Raw genomic sequence first — 22,864 nt, 5'->3', positions numbered from 1 at the left:
CTGTACTTTCATTTATCTAGCACCTTCTGAAAGATAATTGCTAGAATCTGATTGGTTGCCATGGACAACATCTCCACTTCTAAAAACCCGCACTTTAGTAAATATAGGCAGCATGTAGATGTTCTCAGAGTGTTGACAGGTGAAATGGGGGTTAGACTGTTAGATGACATTTCATCTCTGTCTACATGAGGAATGTCAACATTATTCTACATTTCGTATCAGTTCAAAAGAGATATAGTCAAAATGTCAACAATAATAATGTTGACATCCCAATGTTGGCTGTTACGATGTGTCAACGTTAGGGTTAGGCTGCGGGTAGTTGAGATGGAGTTTGGTGTTAGGCACTACAGGGAGGGCTAGTGTTAGAGATAGAGAAATACTTTCCAGGAAAGTCATAGGATCAGAGATCCCACCCATACCATGGCCACCAGGACATTGCCAAAGCCACAATGAGAGGTAAGTCACAGGGCCACCATGGATGAAATGTTGATATTCTAACGTGTTGACATGCCATCATTGTCTACATTTATAATTAAACCCATTTTGCAGTGCCATGGGTAGTCACATACAGTCACTTAGCACATGATGTAGAGAGCAGAGATGCTTTGAAATACCCCTCTGTACACTGGGCACGGCTCCTTCTCTACAGTCACATGACATGGTGTGATTCTGTGTGTGTCACTCACTTTTCTCTGGAAAGATTTTCTAAAGGAGAGAATGGGTTATAGAAGGACTGCTAAAAAGGAAATGGCAGCTGTGTATATGACTATTTGAAAAAAAAATACTGTTATCTAGAACGTTTTAATTAAAAGCAGTACTGGTTAGCTGATACACTTCCAAGTCCTCATATAAAGATGTGTACAATAGGGGAATATCTGTAGCCTTAGAGTAAATGAGAGCAGAATATATTTATTTCACTGAAAAATGTAAATACGATAAATGCCTAATCTCATATGATGTTAAAAGTCCCCATTCTGTTCTAAATGAACAAAGAACAATGATAAATGGACTTGGGCACACACCAGTTTTAAGTGTGTGCTCCTTAGCGGAGGCCCCTTTCCTCATGTGTACACTATTTGTGTTTGTTCTTTTTCTCATTAGTGATTGTATCCATGCACTCATTTCTTGCCTTCCAAAATGTTCATTTTGCTGTCAGGATACTATTTGTTCCTAAAAGAAAGCTTTAATTATATCTATTTTTGTATTTGTAGATGCACAAAACAGACTACAGCCCACTTTTATAACTTTTCACTCCTCCCATTTAGTTCAGTGTGATGTTGCTTATCTCTATAGGTTGGCCTCCCAATCTCTATATCTGCTTATCTCTATAGGTTGGCTTAGGGCAGTAGTTTCTGGGGTGCCTTTGGACTCTTGCAGGGGTGGGTCAGGAGCAATATTAATTATTTATGGTCATTATATTAGGCAAAACCAGTGCTGGTGGTTGCCAATTATAAACTATGTGGACAAACATAAGTGAATCCTGTCTGTCCCCACAGGTGTGGTATAGCACAGCGACAGTCGGGATTCCGACAGTCATTAGCCCGAGGTCAGAATCCTAGGGATGCTGGGGAAAAGATTCTGATAATCCAGGGTGCTGTGATTCAAAAAACGTTTGGGAACCACTGATTTAGGGGCATATCACGTCAGTAGCAATGACCTTTCTATTTTGAGAAATATAAAAAAAATGTCAGTTTGTATTACACTGTACTTAGTTGGTGTGCCTGTGCACTGTTTGTCTACCGAAACTCATACAGGCGTTGGTGTTAAGATTTGTTGCCTACTGAAAATATGTATGTTAATGAAGAGATGTTACAGGATTTCTCAAGAATCCTCATGAATTTGTTATTTTTAGGAACACCCAATTCTTGGCCAGCCATTTTTTGTACTTCACCCATGTCGTACCAATGAATTCATGTCATCCATTCAAGGCGCCACAAGCAGGTAAGAGTTTGGCTAGATATCATTTCACAGTGTACAAGAAGCTTTCCTGCTGAACAAAGTAATATATCCCTTTCACATCTCACTTCAAACCTGGGTTTTTGTTGGGTCGACCCAGGTTAAGGTGTGGTGTGAAAGCACCAAACCTTATATCCTGGGTTGACCAACCTGGCAATTTGACAGGGGTTATAAGAAGGGTTAAACCTGGGCGGCCCAGGTTTAATGTGAAAGTGCCGGAGTCGGGTCAGACCCGGCATAGTGATGTGAAAGTGGTATAAATTGGCTAAATTTTCCATTGTATCTGTCTGCCACAAATGAAAGTCATCCTTTGTCATCATTTGTCTTTATTGTTATTGCTCATTGCCTAGCTTCTGTGTTGGATAAATCTGTGGGACTTCAGTTTATGTTATAATCACTGGCGGTTTTTACCTATGGGCTGCAGCCCCCCCAGTTACAATCCGCCACTGTGTGAAGCCATATGCAGTCTGTGAGACTGCCTATTGGAAGGCCGACCTGCTAGTCATCCGAGGCAGTCCCATTGGGAGGTGTTCCCTCCCTCCAGGATGCCTCTCTATGGGCTGCTGCGGGTCAGCCCATAAAAAATGGGTTCTGCGCATGCGAGGTACAGCGGACGATACAGCGCATGTGCCGGACAAGGGACCATCAATATGCTTCTACGTGTCTGCTCCCGAAGCAGCCCCATAGAAGAAGCTACTGCCGAACAACCGGTGGTGGTGGCAGTGACAAGCAGCGGTGGCAGGGGGGGCAGCATTGTGGCAGCCCCTCTCCTCAGGTAAGAGCCACCATTGGTTGTACTTCATCTCCTAAATCAGAGTTTCCCCAAACTCCTTGATTACAGTTAAGGTTTTAAGGCTATCTATGTTTGAGTCCATATAGTTATATCTTATCGACTAAGGCACTAATTAATTCCTCAATGCTGCAGCCAGGCTTATCTTCCTCTCCCGCCGCTCTAATTCTGCCACTCCCCTTCAACAAAATCTGCACTGGCTTCCATTCCCCTACAGAATCCTCTTCAAACACCTCACACTCACATACAGGGCCATCTCTAATTCCATTGCTCCATATATCTCTAACCTCATCTCCATTCATACACCCTCCCGCCCTCTATGGTCGGCTGACAACTGTCGTCTCTCCTCCACCCTGATCACTGCTTCCCATGCTAGAGTACAGGACTTTGCCCGTGCTGCACCCCTTCAGTGGAACGCACTCCCTCGCTCCATTAGACTCTTCCCGACTTTGCAAAGCTTCAAACGGGCACTGAAAACTCACCTATTCATCAAAGCGTACCCTTCCACTGCATAAACCAGCTGGTTCTCCGACCCCTTGCCTGTTTACATCCTGCTATCTAACCACCACCCACTCGCTTGCACCTCTTGTAATCTGTCTGTCTCCCCTTCCTACTAGATTGTAAGCTCCTCCGAGTAGGGCCCTCTTCCCTCCTGTTGTCAAACCCCACTTCTCTTCACATTTCACTCACAGCTCTCCTATACTCCAACACTCAGTGACCATCTTCGTCTGCATACTCATCTCCATCATTGGCCTCAAGTCTCTAGTTGTATGTTGATTGAGTCCTCACTACTTACATTTAAGCTGTAATGTGTATTGATCTGTGCCGCTCTTTATTTGTACTGTATTTTTTGTTATTTATTCAATGTTATGCCAAGCTTTGTCTCCCTGTATTGTTCCTTTGTACGGCGCTGCGAAACACTTGTGGCGCCTTATAAATAAAATTATAATAATAATCTATGCTCAAGCATGGATATCCTTAAAGTAATGGTGGGTTTGGGAAGCTGTTCTTATTGCTCGTAACTGCTTAGTTGTTATTGATCTTAATGGGTCTGTGACATCTTTCTTTAACTACAAATCTCGTATTTGTAGTTGCTTCATTTTTTTTTTATTCCTTACAACCACACACACGGAGGCAGCCATTTTGGAACAGAATGGATAGTTATTACATTTCAGTTCTCACGGTTTCAGTCTTCTTTATCAACCCGAGACATTGATGAACTGAACAGAGCAATAACAATGCAGTTGATTGCCTTGTGTAAGGATAGTAAAAGTAACAATATTAATTTAATTGTTGGCCTTTTATTTACAGAATAGGGAATTACATCACGTCATGGCTCAGCACGGTAGGACCAGTTGTCGGCCTCTCTTTACCATTAAGTTATGGGAAAAATATGCAATGGTAAGCCTACATCTTATTATACATTTGAGTTTTATTTTAGTTTACTTTATAGGTCCTACTTGATTTCATTTCATTGGGGAATTTCCAAGTATATGTATTGCACATTTTCCAGTTGGTGTCCTAGCCCTTGGTTTTGGAGACACGTTAAGTACTTGTATCTGTTCTTTGTCGCGCAGTAATGCCACATTCCTTTGCCTCCCTTTGAAATAGTAGAAATGATGCCCTAGATTAGTCATATATAACAGGCAGAAATGATTGGCAGGAAATCAGAAGAGCCGTTCCTTGGTAATTAAATTTGCTGTATATTTGGGGAAAAAAAACTTCCAGTTTAATGAACTTCAAGTTTAATGAAAATGTTCTAAAGAAAAAAAATTCCAGGTGCTCGGCGGGTGTCTGAGTTCATTTGGATGATGCCCGTGCTTCATTTATAGGAGCCAATTCAGAATTTTTCATCCCCTAAAAAAGGTTGCTTTCTGTCAAAACAAAGTATTTTATTGCACGGTATATCTTGGCAGGCAGCTGTAGATCGGCGAGTCAGATTGCTGCTTCTGGGCAAACAGTAGCTTCTGTCATTGTGATACTGCACATATTTTCTTTTTCGGAAACTCTTCAGTTGAAAGTTATACTCTAGTTTTACTTATTTTTATTACTTTAAGTTTGTATTTTATTTAACCGTTTGAGGGCCAATGTTGCTGTGTGAGATCCTCCAAATATCCATTAAAAATGCCAGCACCACTCACAGTAACATTGGCACTCAAAGGATTAACTTTATATAATGAGTTCTATTGACATTGTATATAAAGCACCATTTTATCAAAATATATATATATATATATATATATATATATAAAATACTTTTTGTTGCTGGTAAAACATCAGACTTTAATCCATGTTGGATTAAAGTCTGATGTTTTACCAGCAATAAAAAAGTCTTATGAGTGCCGCTGTTATTGCTAACTTCTACATTGGGCTATTCTCACCCACAGAAGGCACCTAAGCCCTTAGCTCTCTCTCTCTCTCTCTCTCTCTATATCTATATATATCTATAGTTGTAGAAAGCGCTCGGCACTCCTCGTCAATCGATGCAACTTGTGCGGTGCCTTTTGCTCCCAAACAGGGAAATATGAAATATATAGTAGGTCCAGGCACTCGCATCAGACAATCAATTTCAGCAGAAAAAAACAGAATACAACAGGTATACCTGTTGTATTCTGTTTTTTTCTGCTGAAATTGATTGTCTGATGCGAGTGCCTGGACCTACTATATATTCTATATATATCTATATATATACATACATACATACATACATATTTGAGGCTATAAAAGGCTACAAAATGTCTTACTTTCTGTTCTGCACTCTCTTATTAAGCCACTGGGGGGCACTCCTTCATCTGTTATTTATGCTTGATAAGGCAGCTGTTAATGAAACATGGTACTCCGTTACTTATTAACAGTTTCTTATATAGCGCATACATATTCCGCAGCGCTTTACAGAGAATATTTTTACACATTCACATCCGTCTCTGCCCCAGTGGAGTCTATTGCGCTGTCTAGATGATGAGAGGGAATCCTCTATCTTCTTATTCAGCCGGCGGTCAACCGAATGACGTTAGAGCAATTGGGGAAAGAAAGGCAAGTAATTTCCCCAATTGCTCTAACGTTGTCATTTGGTTGACCGCCGGCTGAATAAGAAGATAGAGGATTCCCTCTCATCTAGACAGCGCAATAGACTTTTCACCGTTTTGTTACATATTGTGGTCTGGTTTGGTGAAAAGTGTGCAGCAGTCTAGGGGTGCAAATTCATCCAGTCTCTTTCCATTTGTACCTGCCCCAGTGGAGCTTACAATCTATATTCCCTACCACATGTACACAGACATTCTAGGGTTAATTTGTTGGGAGCCAATTAGCCTACCAGTATATTTTTCGATTCTGGGAGAAAACCGAAGTACCCGGAGGAAACCCACCTAAGTATGGGGAGAATATACAAACTCAACTCAGAGCCATGGTGGGAATCAAACCCATGACCTCGGTGTTGTGAGGCAGTAATGCTAACCATTACACCTTCCGTACTGCCCTGTAATTAAGGTATATGTATACATTAACAACCTATGGCAATAGTACACACTGTAATCATTATGACGTAATAGCGCAAACCGATTAGCATTTGTGGTTTGTTAGCTGCTTATGTTTATTGCATATATAATTAGAGAACTTTGAGCATACAATGGGCCAGATGTACTAAGCTTGAAAAGTGATAAAATGAACCACCCCCATTCAGCTCCTAACTGGCATGTCACAGGCTGTGTTTGAAAAATTATAGCTATGAGCTGATTGGTTGGTGGTTTAAGATTGTGCTCATTGTCTTGCTTGGAATATTTAAGTGGTGGTTTATTTTTTTACAGGAAATGCTTTATACTTCCCTCAGATTTTTTTATTTTATTTTAATTAATTTTTTTTTAATGTAAACTGTAAACACACTAGATTACATTATGTATGTTTCTATTGATGGGGGTTGGAAAGCCTTGCTCTAGCAGTCTTGGCATAGCCAGGAGAGTTATTGTGCCAGAACATTTGGACTTAATAATCTCGTTTCTTTGAATGCTGTTCAGCATTACAGCATAACAGGCATCTCCAATACTTTTTTTTTCTTAAATTCATTTTATAATATAAAGCTGGCTTTACATTTTACTAGTTTGTTTTTGTGCATCTTGTGCATATCCTAACATTACCCCACTGTTCATTCCAGGATTGAAGGCCAAGCCAGCCTCTGACAAGACTACTTATGCTTCCTTGTCTGAAATGGACTTCTGGGAAATCAGATTCTATGCTGGAGAACGGTGTCATGTTCTCCAGCTTAAAGATCATACTGTACTTTCAGGTTTTCACCCTGAATGTTGATGAAGCGAGGTTAATAAGCACTGATGTAGTGGAACTGGGAACTACAACTGCAGTGGTGACGCGGCTTGGCCAAACTGGAACTTCTAGAAGGCAATGGAAGGAACCAAGCTGAAATGGAACAGATGTTCTTCTGAAACCAGAGGGTCATACAGGCATATTCATTATGATGTTATCTGTTCATCAAACATTTAGACATAAAACACAAATGGAATATAAAATTTCATAATACAGGTTGATTATCCTTTATCCAAATATCCGTTATCCAAATTATTCCAACAACCAAAGTCTTCAAAATGAACTTTTTTTTTGCTAAATACCTACTGGAGACATCTGTAACTGGCACTACAGCGAAAATAACATGTGACTGGCACTAAATATGTGCAAGGATGTGATTGCTTGGCATTCAAATTCAGCGTCTGAGATTGTACACAAACTTTGTTTCATGTTTTAAAACGTTTCAAGCGCAAATAAAATATATTTGAGTGTATTTCATGTGTTTGATGTGTTTATACAACATAAATGCAAGATACCTCAAGATACCTCATTCAAATATAAAAAATATTCCAAAATCCGGAATAATCCGTTATCCAAAATTCTTCTGGTCCCGAGCATTTTGGATAAGGGATACTCAACTTGTACTACAAGTTTTGGAACAGAAACATGGTAATTGGCTTTAATATTTATTAGAACTGGAGAAACAAAAAAGAGTCCTTGTAATGGGATATATAGATGTTTTAGAACAGCTTTATAAAAACTGTAGAAGTTGCTGATGTGTAGCGAAAAAGGCTTCTGTGTATTTTGTGTAGATAAGTCAGTTATTCTTTTGAATGAAAATTGAATATTGGTATTTTTAAAAGTATATACTAATACAGGTTGAGTATACTTTATCCGAAATGCTCAAGACCACAAGCATTTTGGATAAGGGATTTTTGATTTTTTTTTTTCATACTTACCTGGTTCCTTGGCACCGGGACCAGGTAAGTATGAAAAACTCCCCCCGATGTTTGCAGTGTCCCCTGGCATCCACCGGAATTCTCTTCAGCGGCATCCCCGGTCCCAAAGATGTGGTGCTCCGGTGACGTCACCAGCGGGCCTGCGCAATGCATCCTTGGGACCGGGGATGCTGCTGAAGAGGATTCCGATGGGCGCCGTGTACACCGGGGGTACCATACGAGTACAAATTGTAAAGTGTAGTAGTACGACAATTCAAGGTTATTACAGCGAGATTCAGTGATTCGGAGGACAACTTATTTAGTGCATTTCATTGATTTGTTAGTAATGTGTGTAAATCACCTTGGCCCTAAAACTGAAATATACTCTCCTGTTGTTATCTCATTCTCCAATGCAAGAGGTTTGGGAAATCTGTATTATTTCTACTTTGGTGTGAATCCCAACAACATGTGCAAATTGTGTTTTAAACATATTTTTATTGAAAAATGTTTATATATATATATATCTTCAACAAACGAGGCGGCACTCATCAGGCTTGATATGAAAAAAGTCTATGTTTATTCCAACATGTTTCGGGAGTAATGTCCTCCCGTCGTCAGGGATAAAACAACAGTGACCAAGATCAGTTTAAATACATCACTAGTACTACCTCCACCAATCAGATTCACCTAATCAAGAGGCCTCACCCCTCAACCTGTGGGTCCACAAAGGTATACGCCTCACAGGGAGCTCCCTGACTTTTGGTTGTTATGCAGGTGCAGGGTCCATATAGGCATAATAATTGACACACTCACCCAATCTACTGAGCAGACCAAGCAAGAAACGACCAGCACTCAAATGAAGGTGAATATATATATATATATATATATATATATATATATATATATATATACACACACACACACACACAATCATTTTAGCTTTAACAAACTGTGAGAGTTGCTGATTTTTACAGAAGGTTATTCATCATTTTTCTTTTCAATGAAAGTGATTCTTGACCTATTATTTTTTAAATGACCAATTTCAAAGATAAAATTAAGAGTTTGTCAGTTGATAACATCTAAAACAGATGTGTAGGTACTTACGTATTATCTGGGCTGCCGATTTTTTGATTGTATGCCTTAACTTAAGGCATACAATCAGATGCAATGCGATGCGATATCGCATCGCATATGACCATATCGCATGCGATGCGATGACCCGATTTTTCCATAGTATTCAATGTTAAAATGGACTGAGTCCATTTTAACATGGAATTCAATGGGAAAAAAGGGGTCCTTTTCATACCCCTACTATCCAAGTGGGCATGGAGTTGGATATAAACCTGTGGCAAGCGTAGCGAGCCACCGAGCCCGAAGCGTGGCGAGCGGATGGTATCCACGCTTCGGGCTCGGTGGCTCGCCACAGGTTTGTATCCAACTCCATGCCCACTTGGATAGTAGGGGTATGAAAAGGACCCCTTTTCCCATTGAATTCCATGTTAAAATGGACTCAGTCCATTTTAACATTGAATCCTATGGAAAAATCGGGTCCATCGCATCGCATGCGATATGGTCGGATGCGATGCGATGGACCCGATTTCAAAATCGGCAGCCCAGTTAGTACCGATGTGTATTATTATTGGCCTGCAGAGGGCAGTCTGCTCTCCTTAACTTTTACATTTATGAAGACTGTTCATTTTCCAATATCTCTTACTTACAGTAGTCTTTCTGGAATAGCTTAATTGTTGGGATTGTATATAACATTTATTTGGTTTGCCTGTGGCATAAATACATGTTTACAACTACAAGGGGTTACATTAGCTGTAGTGGTTCACACAAGGGGGTTTCTGAGTACTCAGAAACTCTCCTGATGGACCAACTTTTTTTTTAAAATTAAAATCTCGGCTGCGGCCCACTGCGTGACAATCAGAGTCCTTCCCCCTCATAGCTAAGTGATTCACAGGCATGGGGCAGAGCCCAAATTCTTACAGAATCACATCATAGTGGCTCCACACACTCCCCTGGGTGCAGTGCCTATTGATGAAGTCTTGTGCCCAGCCACCTATCACTAACCTCTTGCAGTCACCTCTTTCCACAAGGCAGCTTTCAAAAGTAAGAGTTGCTCATCGTTGCTGCATCAACCACCATGTGAGACATACACTGTGATTGGTGTGCTCCCGTCACCATACTCATGCATCTTATTTGCAGACGCAGGTTCTAGAAAAGCATTGCGTGGTAAAAGCATAGCATTGCCACACAGTGAATGCGACTTTGCTGCTCCAAATGGACATGATTGGCCATATCATTGCAACGATGAGCGTGGCTATAGCTGTATGTGTTTGTATATATATGGTATAGGTTTAATGTGTGTGAATGTGCATGTGTGAGTATGTATGTACGTTCTGTGTATTTGTTTTATATATGCTGTAAATAATGTGTGTTCTATTTATGTATGTGTTGTATGTAGTAACCCCCTGTAATTACCTGTGGGAAATTCAGTGCCAGACTGTTCTTTTTTGTTCTATTTGCTCGTGTGCATTAGTCACTATTTATATTGACAGCAACTAGACCAGTGGATAGATTCAGTGTGAACGTTTGGTGGAGGTGCTAGGTATAAAAGTAAAAAAAAAAACCCTGCAAATTGTGATAAGAATATCCCCTTTGGTAGGAATGCAGTTTATGAACATACAATTTCTGCCCCAGAGAGTATGAATGATAACTCAAAAACTTGTCAGAGAGTATGAATGATAACTCAAAATTTTTCTGTCGCTCATGGTTAGTGGTTGGGTGAAGCCATTTATTGTCAAACAACTGTGTTTACTGTTTTTAACTCATAATGACAACAGGAACTACCCAAATGACCCTGATCAAAAGTTAACATACCCCAGTTCTTAATAAAGTGATTTGCCCCCTTTAACATCAATGACCGCTTGAAGTCTTTTGTGGTAGTTGTGGATGAGGTTCTTTTGCCCATTCTTCTTGGCAAAAAGCTTTCAGTTCCTGTAAATTCTTGGGCTGTCTTGCATGAACTGCATGTTTGAGATCTCCCCTGAGTGACTCAATGATATTGAGGTCAGGAGACTGAGATGGCCACTCCAGAACCTTCACTTGATTCTGCTGTAGCCAATGACAGGTCGACTTGGCCTTGTGTTTTGTATCATTGTCATGTTGGAACATCCAAGTAGACATCGCCAGTGCTCCCTCCAGTCCCCTCTCCCAGAACAGACTGCTCCTTCACAGTGCTGTGCTACTCCGAACACCTCCAGTGCTCCCTCTCCCCGAATCCACCGCTCCTTCACAGTGCTATGCTACTCCAGACACCACCAGTGCTCCCTCTAGCTCCCTCTCCCCCATTCAAGTGATAGCATCAACAAGGGATTCTACCAGCAAGCCCACGCGTCACAAGGTACACAAAATGTGCATACAATCATTTAATGTGGTCAAAATGAAATGATTGTATGCATTACATCATAAGTGCATGGGCTACATTAGTGTGCTTTAACCCTTTGTTGCGTGATTTATTTATTTTTAAATGTATATTTTCATGCTTCTTGTATATTGTACGGACAAGGAAAAATAATAAAATAAAATCATAGGCAAAAAATAAAAGATAAAAAAAAAAAACCATGTAGCAAATGTGATACACCATGTAATGGTATATCTATATACCTTATGTATAAGGGTATGTAGCAAATTTGCAATGAAGGGTTAAGGACTGAAGGTGCCCCACACACGTTACAAAATTGGTTTAAAGACTGAAAAGCTCTGAAACTGCTGTGCGCAGATGACACAAGCAGTCTATTGATTGACAGTCTATGGGTCTTATTTGTATAGACCCATAGACTGTCAATTAATAGACTGCTTTTGTCATCTGCGCACAGCAGTTTTAGAGCTTTTCAATCTTTAAACCAATTTCTCCGTTACTGTTTAAAACCAATTACTATATCTCTACAAATTTGCTTTTAAACTTTCTGGTAGCGAATCTCAGCCCTGCAATGCTGTTTTTATCAGGGCTGACCTAACACTACTTACAGTAGTGTCCTCTTTACACTTATCTACTCTTCTGTCGGTGTGTCAACTTCTTCTCTCACCCTCCGTCCGCTCAAATAAACTGTTTGAATACATTGGGCAGCAGAAAGAAGTGATTCTAACACACTGTACTTTCCTTTTCCCATCTCCCTAAGGGCGGCTTCACACACTCCGGCTCCTGCCGGACGGCAAAATCCCGCACGGCCAGGGAGCCGTGCCACAAACAGTAGTTTATCATGAAGGGGATGGCCAAAGCCCGGCAGCCGTCCCTTCCAGTGGTGGGATCCCGCTGCAACCGTGCGGCCCGTGTGAATGGACACACTAGTGTCCATTCACAACTAATGTGTGCGGCATGGCTCCCTGGCCGTGCAAGATTTCACCGTCTGGCAGGAGCCGGAGTGTGTGAAGCCGCCCTTAGGATACCTGGTGTGCCATATCTTAAATAAGGGCTTTCCAACCCCATAACCATTCATTACCCCCAATGGGTACTTTTTGTGACTTTTGCACTGCATTAACAATGTTATGATTATTACCTAAATCACAATCAGTCAATAAGCTGGACTTGTCATTTGTTGTCCTATTTAAGGACACAAACCAGTCATACACCAACAGTGTATGCACAAATTAAAAACACCACTAACTGCCACTGCTCAGACATAAATATCTTTGATCACAACTTTAGAAGTATATATTGTCTATTAAATTTGTTTATGACAAACTGTTTATTATGCAAAAAGAATTTTTTCGAGCCATTATTTTAATTAATTGGAATTAAAAGCTGTTTTATCTCACTCATTATCTTACAATACAAAAGTGTGCCTCCCACAAGGAATCCTTCCTGTAAACAGCTGCCCACTCTCTGGTGTTGGCTGTTTATCCCCCTTCTGAGCTCTACAAAGGGACATATGATCTCGGGTACTGCTAGGTTACAGAAAATGTATTAGGGATCAGGCATAAATTTAACAACTGCTGTTAGGATGTGCTTCTGTAGACTTCAGTCATTAAACACCACTATCTGTACATTCTGGCTGGTGAGGACAAAAACCTAAGTACAATTAACCATTTTCTCCCAACCTGTGGTCATTCAGACAAATTGGTTTAATCTGTTTGCTATAACGTGTTTGTCCATTTTCCAGCATTTGGGAGAAAAGAGTTAATAGTCTTTTGCTCCCATACATTAGCAGATTTTTTTTCCCCATCAGACCAATAGGCTGGATAAAGATCTGTCCTAACAGGCCAGGTTTTAGTAATATGCATGCTTGAGCGCAGGTAACTTAACTAGTACCTGTTATTGAGTCATCCATCTGATCTAATGGACCTCACTATTACCTGCACTATTAAGGCTCCCCATACACTAGTGCAAACTGGACATTTTTCCTAAATTTGAACACATCAGTACAATAAAATTGAGCAAAAACGTTCAAATTGTATGGCATTTACTTAAGATTCCAATCCCATGCGATTTACCATACCCCGTAGTGATGATTGGGATTAAGTGTAATACATTGTATGCAAAGTGATTGTATACAATTTGTCATATATAATCCAGCCACCGGTTCAGTTATAGAGGTATCGCATGCAATACCTCTGGGGTAGCCAACTCCAGTCCTTGAGAGCTACCAACAGTTAATGTTTTCCAGATCTCCTTACAGAATCACAAGTGATTTAATTAACTCCACCTGTGGATCTTTTAAAATGTTTCAGTCAGTAATAAATGCACCTGTGCAGCAGCTGGGTTGCCTGGAAAATGTGAACGGTTGGTAGCTCTCGAGGACTGGAGTTGGCTACCACTGCAATACCTTATACTAGTATAGTGGTGGCTAACCTTGACACTCCAGATGTTACACACATACATGTGTCAGCATCAGCTGGCAGGGAGGGATGGTGCAGGAGCCATCCTACATTGAACAGCATGGTCCTCTTTTTGATCTAGAACAGGCTTTCCCAACCACGGTCCTCAACACACACCAACAGTGCAGGTTTTGTAGATAACCAGGCTTGAGCACAGGTGACTTAATTAGTACCTGAGTGATTCTGATTAAACCATCTGTGCTGAAGCCTGGATATCACTAAAACCTGCACTGTTGGTGGGCCTTGAGGACCGTGGTTGGGAAAGCCTGATCTAGAAGAACAGAGGTAAGTTCATCTCCAGTCCTTGAGAGCAACCAACCGTTAATGTTTTCCATGTCTCCACACAGAATCACAAATGAAATAATTAGCTCCACTGGTGGATCTTTTAAAATGTGTCAGTCAGTAATGAGTGCACCTGTGTGGTGATCTGGAAACTTGTGAACTGTTGGCATCTCCCAAGGACTGGAGTGGTCTACCCCTGTACTTTAGATTCTAACACCACGCATCAGGATTGAATGCGGCCAAACACTGCAGTTTTGACTAACTTGCTATAGGTTTTTACTATAGTCAAAAATCTGTGTACACACCTATTGTCCTATATTGAAAATGCACGTTTAAAATGTGTAAAACTTCAACTGCCGATAGGAACATAGCCTTAACCTCAAAACATTGTGTCCCTTAATGCATACATGTTACGATTCAGTCCAAGATTTTGGGTTGGGGTGAAAATCTGGTACTGTATGCAAGCACATGATAGATGACCATTTGCTCTCAGAAGCCAGAATATGGGCAAAAAACGGGAACTCATATAAATTGGCTAAAGCAAGTAGATTTAGCCCGTTTGTTTGAACTTCCATTTTTATCTACCAGTGTTTGGTAATAGTTGGGATTTAATGTCCATTAGCCAGACTTCCCTTCCAACCTGAAAGATTGGGAAGAATCTTATTGTGCGTATCCATTTTAAGAGAAGGCTTAATAAATGGAGCTGTTCAGTGTGATTATCTATGTGGGTGAGCCCATGGCCGCTTCAACATTAACAGCAGCTTACTTTGCAGTGGAGATTGGAGCATTCAATGAGTGAAGGCTCAAAGCTACAAGAAACAAACTGTGCAAGAGGTTCACCCACTGCACTGTATAATAAAGCCAACTTGTGAAGGCTACATTTTATAACCAGCACCATAAAGCAATATCAATCTGGTGACAAACTTTACATAACGCCAAGCAAAACCAAAAGGAAGCATTTAAATAAGCTTTAGTATTACATGGGGGAAAATATAAAAATTCCCTTTAATGGATCATTGGCTAGACAGACATTAGATCGACATGGGGTTTTTAAGTATCCCAAATGTCAACATGGACACCAACAAAAGTGTACCGCATCCCCTCGCATGGCTTGCCATGTTTCAAGTATTATATTCGGTACTTGTGTATCATCACGGTGCCCGATTTTACTACGTATGCAAATGTAGTGACACCGCATGCCTTTATGGTATGGCATGCGATTGACACTTATAATGTCATTTAAGGTATTATACCATTAAATTACATGTCATTTATTAAGGCCCCCCCCCCCCCCCCCCCCAGTATCGACGTGATCCCGAAGCGTGGCGAACCCCGCATCCGGCCGACCTTTTCATACCCCCCTATCCACGTCGGCGTGGATAGTGGGGTATAAAAAGGTCAGACGCGTACCACTGCGCTCGCCACACTGCGGAATGAAGTATATTGGGGGGGGGCAAAATAAATGACGACATACATTTAATGGTATAGGACATTAAATGCCATTATTATAGGTTCCATCAGAACAAATATCTATACCAGGTTGAACTAGATGGACGCAAGTCTTTTTTCAGCCTTCCCTAATATGTAACTATGTAAATATCTCATCGCATGCCATACTATAAAGACATGCAATTTATCGCACACCATACAATGTGATTTTTTTTATTGCACCCTATCTTTTTAATGGATTCACTGACAGAACAGTGAATATATTATATAGGGAAATCGCATGCCATACAATATGGCATGCAATGCGATTCCACTACCATGAATAGCCCACTACACAAATGCCGTAGTTGGCGCCGTGATAATACGTACCTTATATTCTCCCACCGCACCCTAGTGGATGGTAGGGCATGAAATGCCACCTGTCAGCTCAAGAAAAAAAAAAAATGGGGCAGCATATGTTGTGATACAGTCATTAGGTCGATAGACTCCAGCAGTCTAGTGAAGCCAGGCGTGGGGGCAAGTACAGCTGCCATTGCAATGGCAATTTGTCCCCTCATGTTTTATTGAATTGACCCATATGTGACGTAACATTGAACAGAAAATCTAGATATAATTACAACCTAACAGGCTTTAAAAAAATAATAAAAAAAAACCTCACACAAGTCTTTAACATGGAGCACAAATTGAAGCCAGGACTTCTGTTCTCACATTGGTGACACTTGGTTATTACCCTTCACAAAGAACCAAAGTTCTACAGCTTACAGTATATTTAGCGATCTCTCCAAGAGCACCTCTCCCTACCAATGAATGTGTTTCAGGCATGACCTGGATGATACCCTTCACACAAGCCATGGCACTTACACCTGGGACTCGCAACCTGGGTAACCATGGTTGGTGGGTGACAGAGCTAGAGAAGTCAACACGGGTCTGTTCTTTTCAGTCGGAACCCAGGTCGATGCATGTGCACAGGAAAACTTTCAGGTTTTTGGTGTGTGTGACAGGAGAGGGGAGAGTTCTATTCTGAGCAACACATGCCATATGCTTCCAGTACAGTCAGACAAAAGTGACTCATCACATCAGAGGTGCACAAAACATAGCAAATGCACATACATAAAATGCCCCAATTACAACAAAAAGTTAAGGGTGTACAGACTGAGATTTTGGCAGGAGATTTTTACACGATATCGAAATCTCCCAGTTTCTCCCTTTACCAACGCTAGCACTGATACAGTACAGGCAAGGCAATTTTGACTAGGTCAAAGAATATGAAATCACATTATCAAAATCTCCAATGCATGTAGCCAAAATCTCTTGTGCATCTAGTCAATATCTCAACATATGTAAGGGGCTTTACCCAATAAAGTGTGTCTTAAGCTGTGTACACATGGTGCAATATGGCCGTTGAGCGACCATTTTGCCAGTGATTTGTTTGTGCTGCAGCGATAATCGCTGGGTGCACTCTCCCGTGTTCAGCCTCCTTGGAGCATAAATGGTGCAATTCTGGCTATTGCCGATTTTGCGATTTCCCCTTTAAGTGCATGGAGCCAATTTTGGCTACATGTACTATGGCCAAATACACAGCATGCAACAGTCAAAATTGCCTGCACAGTATTTTTACTTTCTCTATACCCACAGCTCATAACTATTGCAGGCATGGTAAACACTGCTATTTTGGCTAACTTTTCTTGCGATTTTAACTATAGAGTCAAAATTGCACCATGTGTATGTACCTTTAACGCTAGAGAAGTATTTGCACCTAAAAAAAAAAAAAAAAAAAAACACACACCACAAGCAAACACTGAAATTGTGTTGTGAAACAGGTTTATTACACAGAGTTTGACATGCCTATGATCTTGGTCTCTCCTTCTTGCCTTTGTACAAGGCCAACAGGGAAACATTGGCTACTTTGACCACCTTAAATCGGACACCAGGAATATCTCCCACGGCATGACCAGCACGTCCAAATCCAGCAACCAAAACTTCATCGTTTTCCTGAACACAGAGGCAGAGAGGTTAGATGAGGTGTTAATGTGTTGTCACCAATTACCCCACATTACTTGTGTCACTGGCAAATTAAGTCTGAAAAGCCCATGCACCAGTGTTGTTTGTGAATATACCTTTGCCAAATGCACCAACGACTAGCTAGAAACATTAGAGACATTGCCAATTGGGATCGGTAAAAGATTTTAAATGCATATATTTCCCAAGGGAGCTAAATCTGGGTATGCATCAAAATAAGTGTTCAATCTGACTGGTTATGGCAAGTGACAATGACTCAACACCGGGAAGTGTACAAAAGTGGATGTTTGGATAATTTTGTTAAGTCAAAAGCATTTGACCAGATTCCCTGAACACCAATGTGGTTTCCCAGTGCTCATGAGTAAATGGTTGAATTTTATTTGCTAGCACGGATGGTGTAATGGTTAGCATTACTGCCTCACAGCGCTGAGGTAATGGGTTCGATCCCCATCATGGCTTTAACTGTGCGGAGTTTGTATATTCTCCCTGTGCTTGGTGGGTTTACTCCGGTTTCCTCCCACAATCCAAAAATATACAGATAGGTTAATTGGCTTCCAACAAAAATTAACCTAGAATGTCTGTATGTACATGTGGTAGGAAACATAGATTGTAAGCTCCACTGGGGCAGGGACTGATGTGAATGTTCAAATATTCTCTGTAAAGCGCTGCGTAATGTGTGCACTATATAAGAAACTGTTAATACCATACACTACCAGATTTGTATTCCATGATACAGATTGTGGGCGGGATGCTCTAACATCCGCCCCCTGTATTCGTTGCACATTGCCAGGCTTTGCATACTGTCTAATTGCATATGCACTAACATATGCGATTAGTAAAGCAAAGGACTGCCCTTGTGGTAAGAGCGGTCCTTTGCAATGCGGCTCCGGACTTCTGGGTCAGAGACCTGGGAGTCCCTCACACTGCTCTGCAGTAGGAATGGCCATTGGTGCCTTTGCCATCGATGGCAAAAGTGCAACTAGCCATCGATAGTTTTAATGGGTGACCATCAATAGTTTTATATATCGATGGTCCTCTAGTGTGTTTAAGTGATTGGTCTGTGGGCCAATCAAAACATGTGGGCACGGCTTTGCTCCATGTCAGACACTGAAGAAAAAAAAAAAAAAAAGAAGCAAACATCGGATCGGTTTTGCTGTGCCATCGATGTAGGGAAACCATCTGGTTCTCTCCCCTATCGATGGCAAAAAATATTCGACATCTGCCTTAACACAAATAAAGGAAAGGCTAGCATATGTTGGTTTTAAGCTGTGTTGGGGCAGGCGATATTTATTGTATCATAGTACTTCATGCCGTTACCTCAATAAAGTTCAGGCAGCCATCATTTGGTACGAAAGCTGTGATTTTTTTGCCGTTCTTAATCAGCTGCACTCGGACACATTTCCTGATGGCAGAGTTTGGCTGTTTAGCCTCAACACCACTGAAATAATAATCAAGATGTTAGGAAAACAAACGAACAGTTATAATTGTAAGATATAAAATACATTAAAAACAGGAGTACATATGAATTTTTTATAACTACATTTATTGTCACATTACAACCATATGACTACATTAGAATCAATGGCTTTCACGCTCGGACAAGACATCTTTGCTTGACTACACAAGCAACTGTTCACAAGTTTCTTAAGGACTGCTTGGAGTGTACAATGTATGGTGGCTGGTAAAAAAGCACATATAGTCTTCAATGCAAACTGTTTAGCCACTTGTGTGGTATGGCCAGAAATTTTCCAGGCTCAGCTGCGCTGACGCAGCGGGCTGTCCCGGAAAATTTCCGGGCATACCACTAAAATGAAGGTGTGCACCACTGGCGCATCACCTGTCCGGACACCCTACCAGTGGCCGCTCTGCTGTCCCCTCCCCTCAATCCCCCTACACCTCGTCTCAGCTCCCCTGCCCCCACCGCCATTAGTATTTGTAATTGACAGGCGGCAGGCTCGGGCACCAGAGTCCTCCCGAGCCACCGCCTGTGTGATCCCTGACAGGCGGCAGGGGAGCTCCAGCGTACTAACGCCGGAGCGAAGGTGAGGGGGGGGGGGGGCGGCCAGTTCCGATGATCTGTGGTGGATTTTGCTGGGGCAGGACAAACCTGCCCTGGTAGGTTTGTCCTGCCCCAGCAAAACCCACCACTCAAGGGGTTAATTAACTAAAGGCCCATACACACTAGGCAACCGAGCTGAAAACCGCATGTTTTAGCAACTTTCAGCTCAAAGCTGCCCAGTGTGTGTGTCCCTGTGATGAGCGCTGCTGCGTGCTCCCGCATCGTCGCCGGGAAAGCCGCTCATCTGTTGGTATTACCAGCAGATGAGCAGCTTTGAGGACGGCTTTGCATAGTGCTGCGCTATGCAAAGCCGTCCTCCCCCATTGATTGCGTTGGGCAGGGGGAAAGCACTGAGCGGCTCCCCCCCATCGATGATAGTGATCATCAATGTCCATATACGCTGGGCATAGTCACCCAGTGTGTATGGACCTTAAGTTTTCCTATAGTGCAAATTACTAAGCATTTAAGAGCTAAACAAAATTAACTTATATAAAGTTGCATCAAGTAGACCTACTTTGAACAATGACGCTATAAAGCTTCAGTTAAAAGATTTACCAGAGCAATAAAAAACTATTAGGAGTATAATATGGAGAAACGTACACTTTTTCCAGGACAATTCCTTTGGCATGGGAAGCACCTCCAAAAGGGTTAGCCTTCAAGGCAGTCCCCAAGTGGGCCTTCTTGTATTGCTTGTCATGCCACTTCTGCTCACGTCGGTGGTTGCGGAGCTTTCTGGCTGTACGAAGACCACGGCACTTGCCTGTCAAAAAGAAAGCGTTGAAGTCAACAATACAAAACTGAAACTAATAGAAGTATTGTAAAAATGGAACAAGTGTAAGCAAAGCTCTCACTAAAGTGTTTCAAACTGCATAATTCCTCCACAACACATTTACAAATGATTGTTTATATGCCAAATGTCTCATTAGCGCACCAATAACAACTCCAAACTAAAAAGGTGCCCATACACTTTTTTTGGATGCGATGCGGGCTCCCACACATCACAAAAAGTATGTGTAGCCCATACTTTTTGTACTAGATCGCATCTAGCACAAAAAGCACACTGTCATAGCACATTGCATGCTATTTGTACTGCGATGTGATCTAGTGCAAAAAGTACAGAGAACATCGGTCCATGTATGGATAGCTTAAGACAGTTAACCTCAATGCAAAAATAAAGTAATGGTCACCTGGGCAATAACCCCATAGGCTGAACCTATCACAAAATAGATAATGTATCATTGAAACAAAAATCTTAAACACAACCAAAAGCATTGGTTATTATAAAAAATCCTGGAAAGGCAAGCCACAACTTCTAGAGATCAGTATATTAGACTAGCAGTTCTGCCAAGGGGTAATAGAGTAGGATATGTGGCAATACCAGCAGAATACAGTACCCTGATCTCTGGGGAAGGAAGAGTACTAGGGTGAGGGGGGTTATATTTTATAATAGACTGTAATGTGGAACTGTACAGTATATAAAGCATGATTTCTTAGCTTGTACCTTAGCTCTGGTAAATATCTATATGCGGGCGAGTACACTGCATCCAGCAGAGTATACACACACCACAAATGTATTTAATCTGGACATGCGTTGGGTGCAGATGGGCTGCCAGGGGTAAGATAGGATAATGCCAGTTCTACAGAATAGCTACTGCAGCTGTACGAGACAACGGGGGGAGTCACAGAAAAGCAGCCCATGTGGCACAGCACCACTAAAACCCCCGGCAGCAGCAGAACGGGCTGGCTGAGTAACCCCGGACTGGGGAGACGGGCCTGACACGCCGCCATGCCTCGCCTCGTGGTGCAGGTGAATCCTGCCGCATGCACCGTCGCTAGAGCCGGATGGTGCTCGGTGCTGTTGCCGGCGGAAACGGCGATCGTCGTAGGACGATATAACCGGTCCTTGGCCGCTGTTCCCCGACCCGCCAGCCGCCACACTCGAAGGAGCAATACTCACCCATCTTGCCTGTCCTAGGGCCGACTGCGGAAAGAGCGATTCCCAGCAGCCACCGCGAGATGCTGCCGCTGCCAGGACCCTAACTAGGCTGCCCTCACATACGCCTGATACAGATTGTGGCCAACACGTCTTATACCTCCGACAGGAGGACGCAGTGAAGAGAACATGCAGCTGCCAGGGATAGGTATGGGCTCGCAGGATAACTACCCCCTAATTCTTGGGCATAATATTACAATCGCTTTTGCGAAACTCTGGCAAATAGCTGCCTACATCGCATAAAGAACTGCAACTCCCGTCATGCTTGGCGACTGAAGGGGCCTAAAACGGACTGCCTACATTACGCTGCTTTGGCCACACCTACACACAGTACACAGTTGAAGTTCGAACTAGAGATGGACATCGGAACGAAGCCAAGCATCAAATGATGGCTGGGCTTCCACCATGGAAACTTTCGATGAGATGGTAACTAACCATCGCATCAAAAGTATTCGATAGTGAAAGCCTTTATCGCCATTTGTAAGGTGGTAATTGTGTTTGGTGGCAGGGCCCAGGCTCTGAGCACCATATTACTTTATCACTGGACATTGTGTGTATAATACACATATAATATTCACACAATGCCCAATGATGAAGTAGTATATTCATTTTGTACACATTATTAAAACTTTAACAGCAAGAAAGCAAAATATGTAATAAAATTAAATAATTGTAAACTTACTTGCTTTAGGTTTCACTATAATGTTTAATGTCTATTTATTAAGGCAAGTGTAACCACAGACACACACAAATAAGGGAAATGATGGTATAGTGGTCATCATATCATTTTTATGGTGAGGTAAATACTGTATTGCAATGAGCAGGGCCGGCTTTACCATTAGGCAACTGCCTAGGGTGCCAGGATCTGTGGGGGCACCACTAATAATGCTACACACTAGGCAATTCTAGCTTCAAACGCCGGCTATATCGTCGCTCAGCGACCATTTTGCTGGTGATACCTAGCGGCCTGCGCTGGGTGCGCGCTCCCACGGCAGCCCAGCGATGGTCGCTGGTCGCAGGAATTTGCTAGAATCACTGGTCGATATTCACAAATATCTGTAGCTAGTTGTATTGTGTACTTATTATTATAGCTTGCCTGAGCTGGTATAAAGTTCAGTGACGTCACTGTCTCCTCCTCTACTGACGTACATATAATACCTGTCTGCTGGGCCTGCCTATTGCCGTATATATGATACCTGTCTGCT

The 22,864-nt window shown here is 41.9% G+C and overlaps 2 protein-coding genes across 3 annotated transcripts in view; one reads left to right on the top strand and one right to left on the bottom strand.

Moving 5' to 3' along the window:
- Positions 1–7,532, top strand: part of ATG10 (autophagy related 10) — a 138,094-nt gene extending 130,562 nt beyond the window's left edge. For both annotated transcript variants that reach the window (XM_083151848.1, XM_083151846.1), the window contains 3 exons: positions 1,853–1,941; positions 4,058–4,147; positions 6,894–7,532. In XM_083151848.1, coding sequence (XP_083007974.1) covers positions 1,853–1,941; positions 4,058–4,147; positions 6,894–6,918 — 204 coding nt within the window. In that variant the 3' untranslated portion in view covers positions 6,919–7,532. The remainder of the gene's footprint in view (positions 1–1,852; positions 1,942–4,057; positions 4,148–6,893) is intronic.
- A 9,860-nt stretch (positions 7,533–17,392) lies between these two features.
- Positions 17,393–21,779, bottom strand: RPS23 (ribosomal protein S23). The gene is made up of 4 exons (XM_083151845.1): positions 21,624–21,779; positions 20,267–20,426; positions 18,925–19,045; positions 17,393–17,580 (listed from the first exon to the last, which is right to left on the bottom strand). The coding sequence occupies exons 1-4, from the start codon at positions 21,625–21,627 to the stop codon at positions 17,434–17,436; spliced, it is 432 nt and encodes a 143-aa protein (XP_083007971.1). The 5' UTR covers positions 21,628–21,779; the 3' UTR covers positions 17,393–17,433.
- Positions 21,780–22,864: the final 1,085 nt, after the last annotated feature.

This window comes from Crinia signifera, chromosome 1, assembly GCF_055691185.1.
Source record: "Crinia signifera chromosome 1, ASM5569118v1, whole genome shotgun sequence".
Taxonomy (NCBI): Eukaryota; Metazoa; Chordata; class Amphibia; order Anura; family Myobatrachidae; genus Crinia; species Crinia signifera.
This window is presented reverse-complemented; position numbering and strand designations above follow the sequence as displayed.

Excerpts from the sequence above, each read along its gene's own strand:
- RPS23 (XM_083151845.1), bottom strand. Across the intron at positions 19,046-20,266 it reads GGAATTGTCCTGGAAAAAGT|TGGTGTTGAGGCTAAACAGC; the intron begins GTACGTTTCTCC and ends TTATTATTTCAG. Across the intron at positions 17,581-18,924 it reads GCTGCCTGAACTTTATTGAG|GAAAACGATGAAGTTTTGGT; the intron begins GTAACGGCATGA and ends CTCTGTGTTCAG.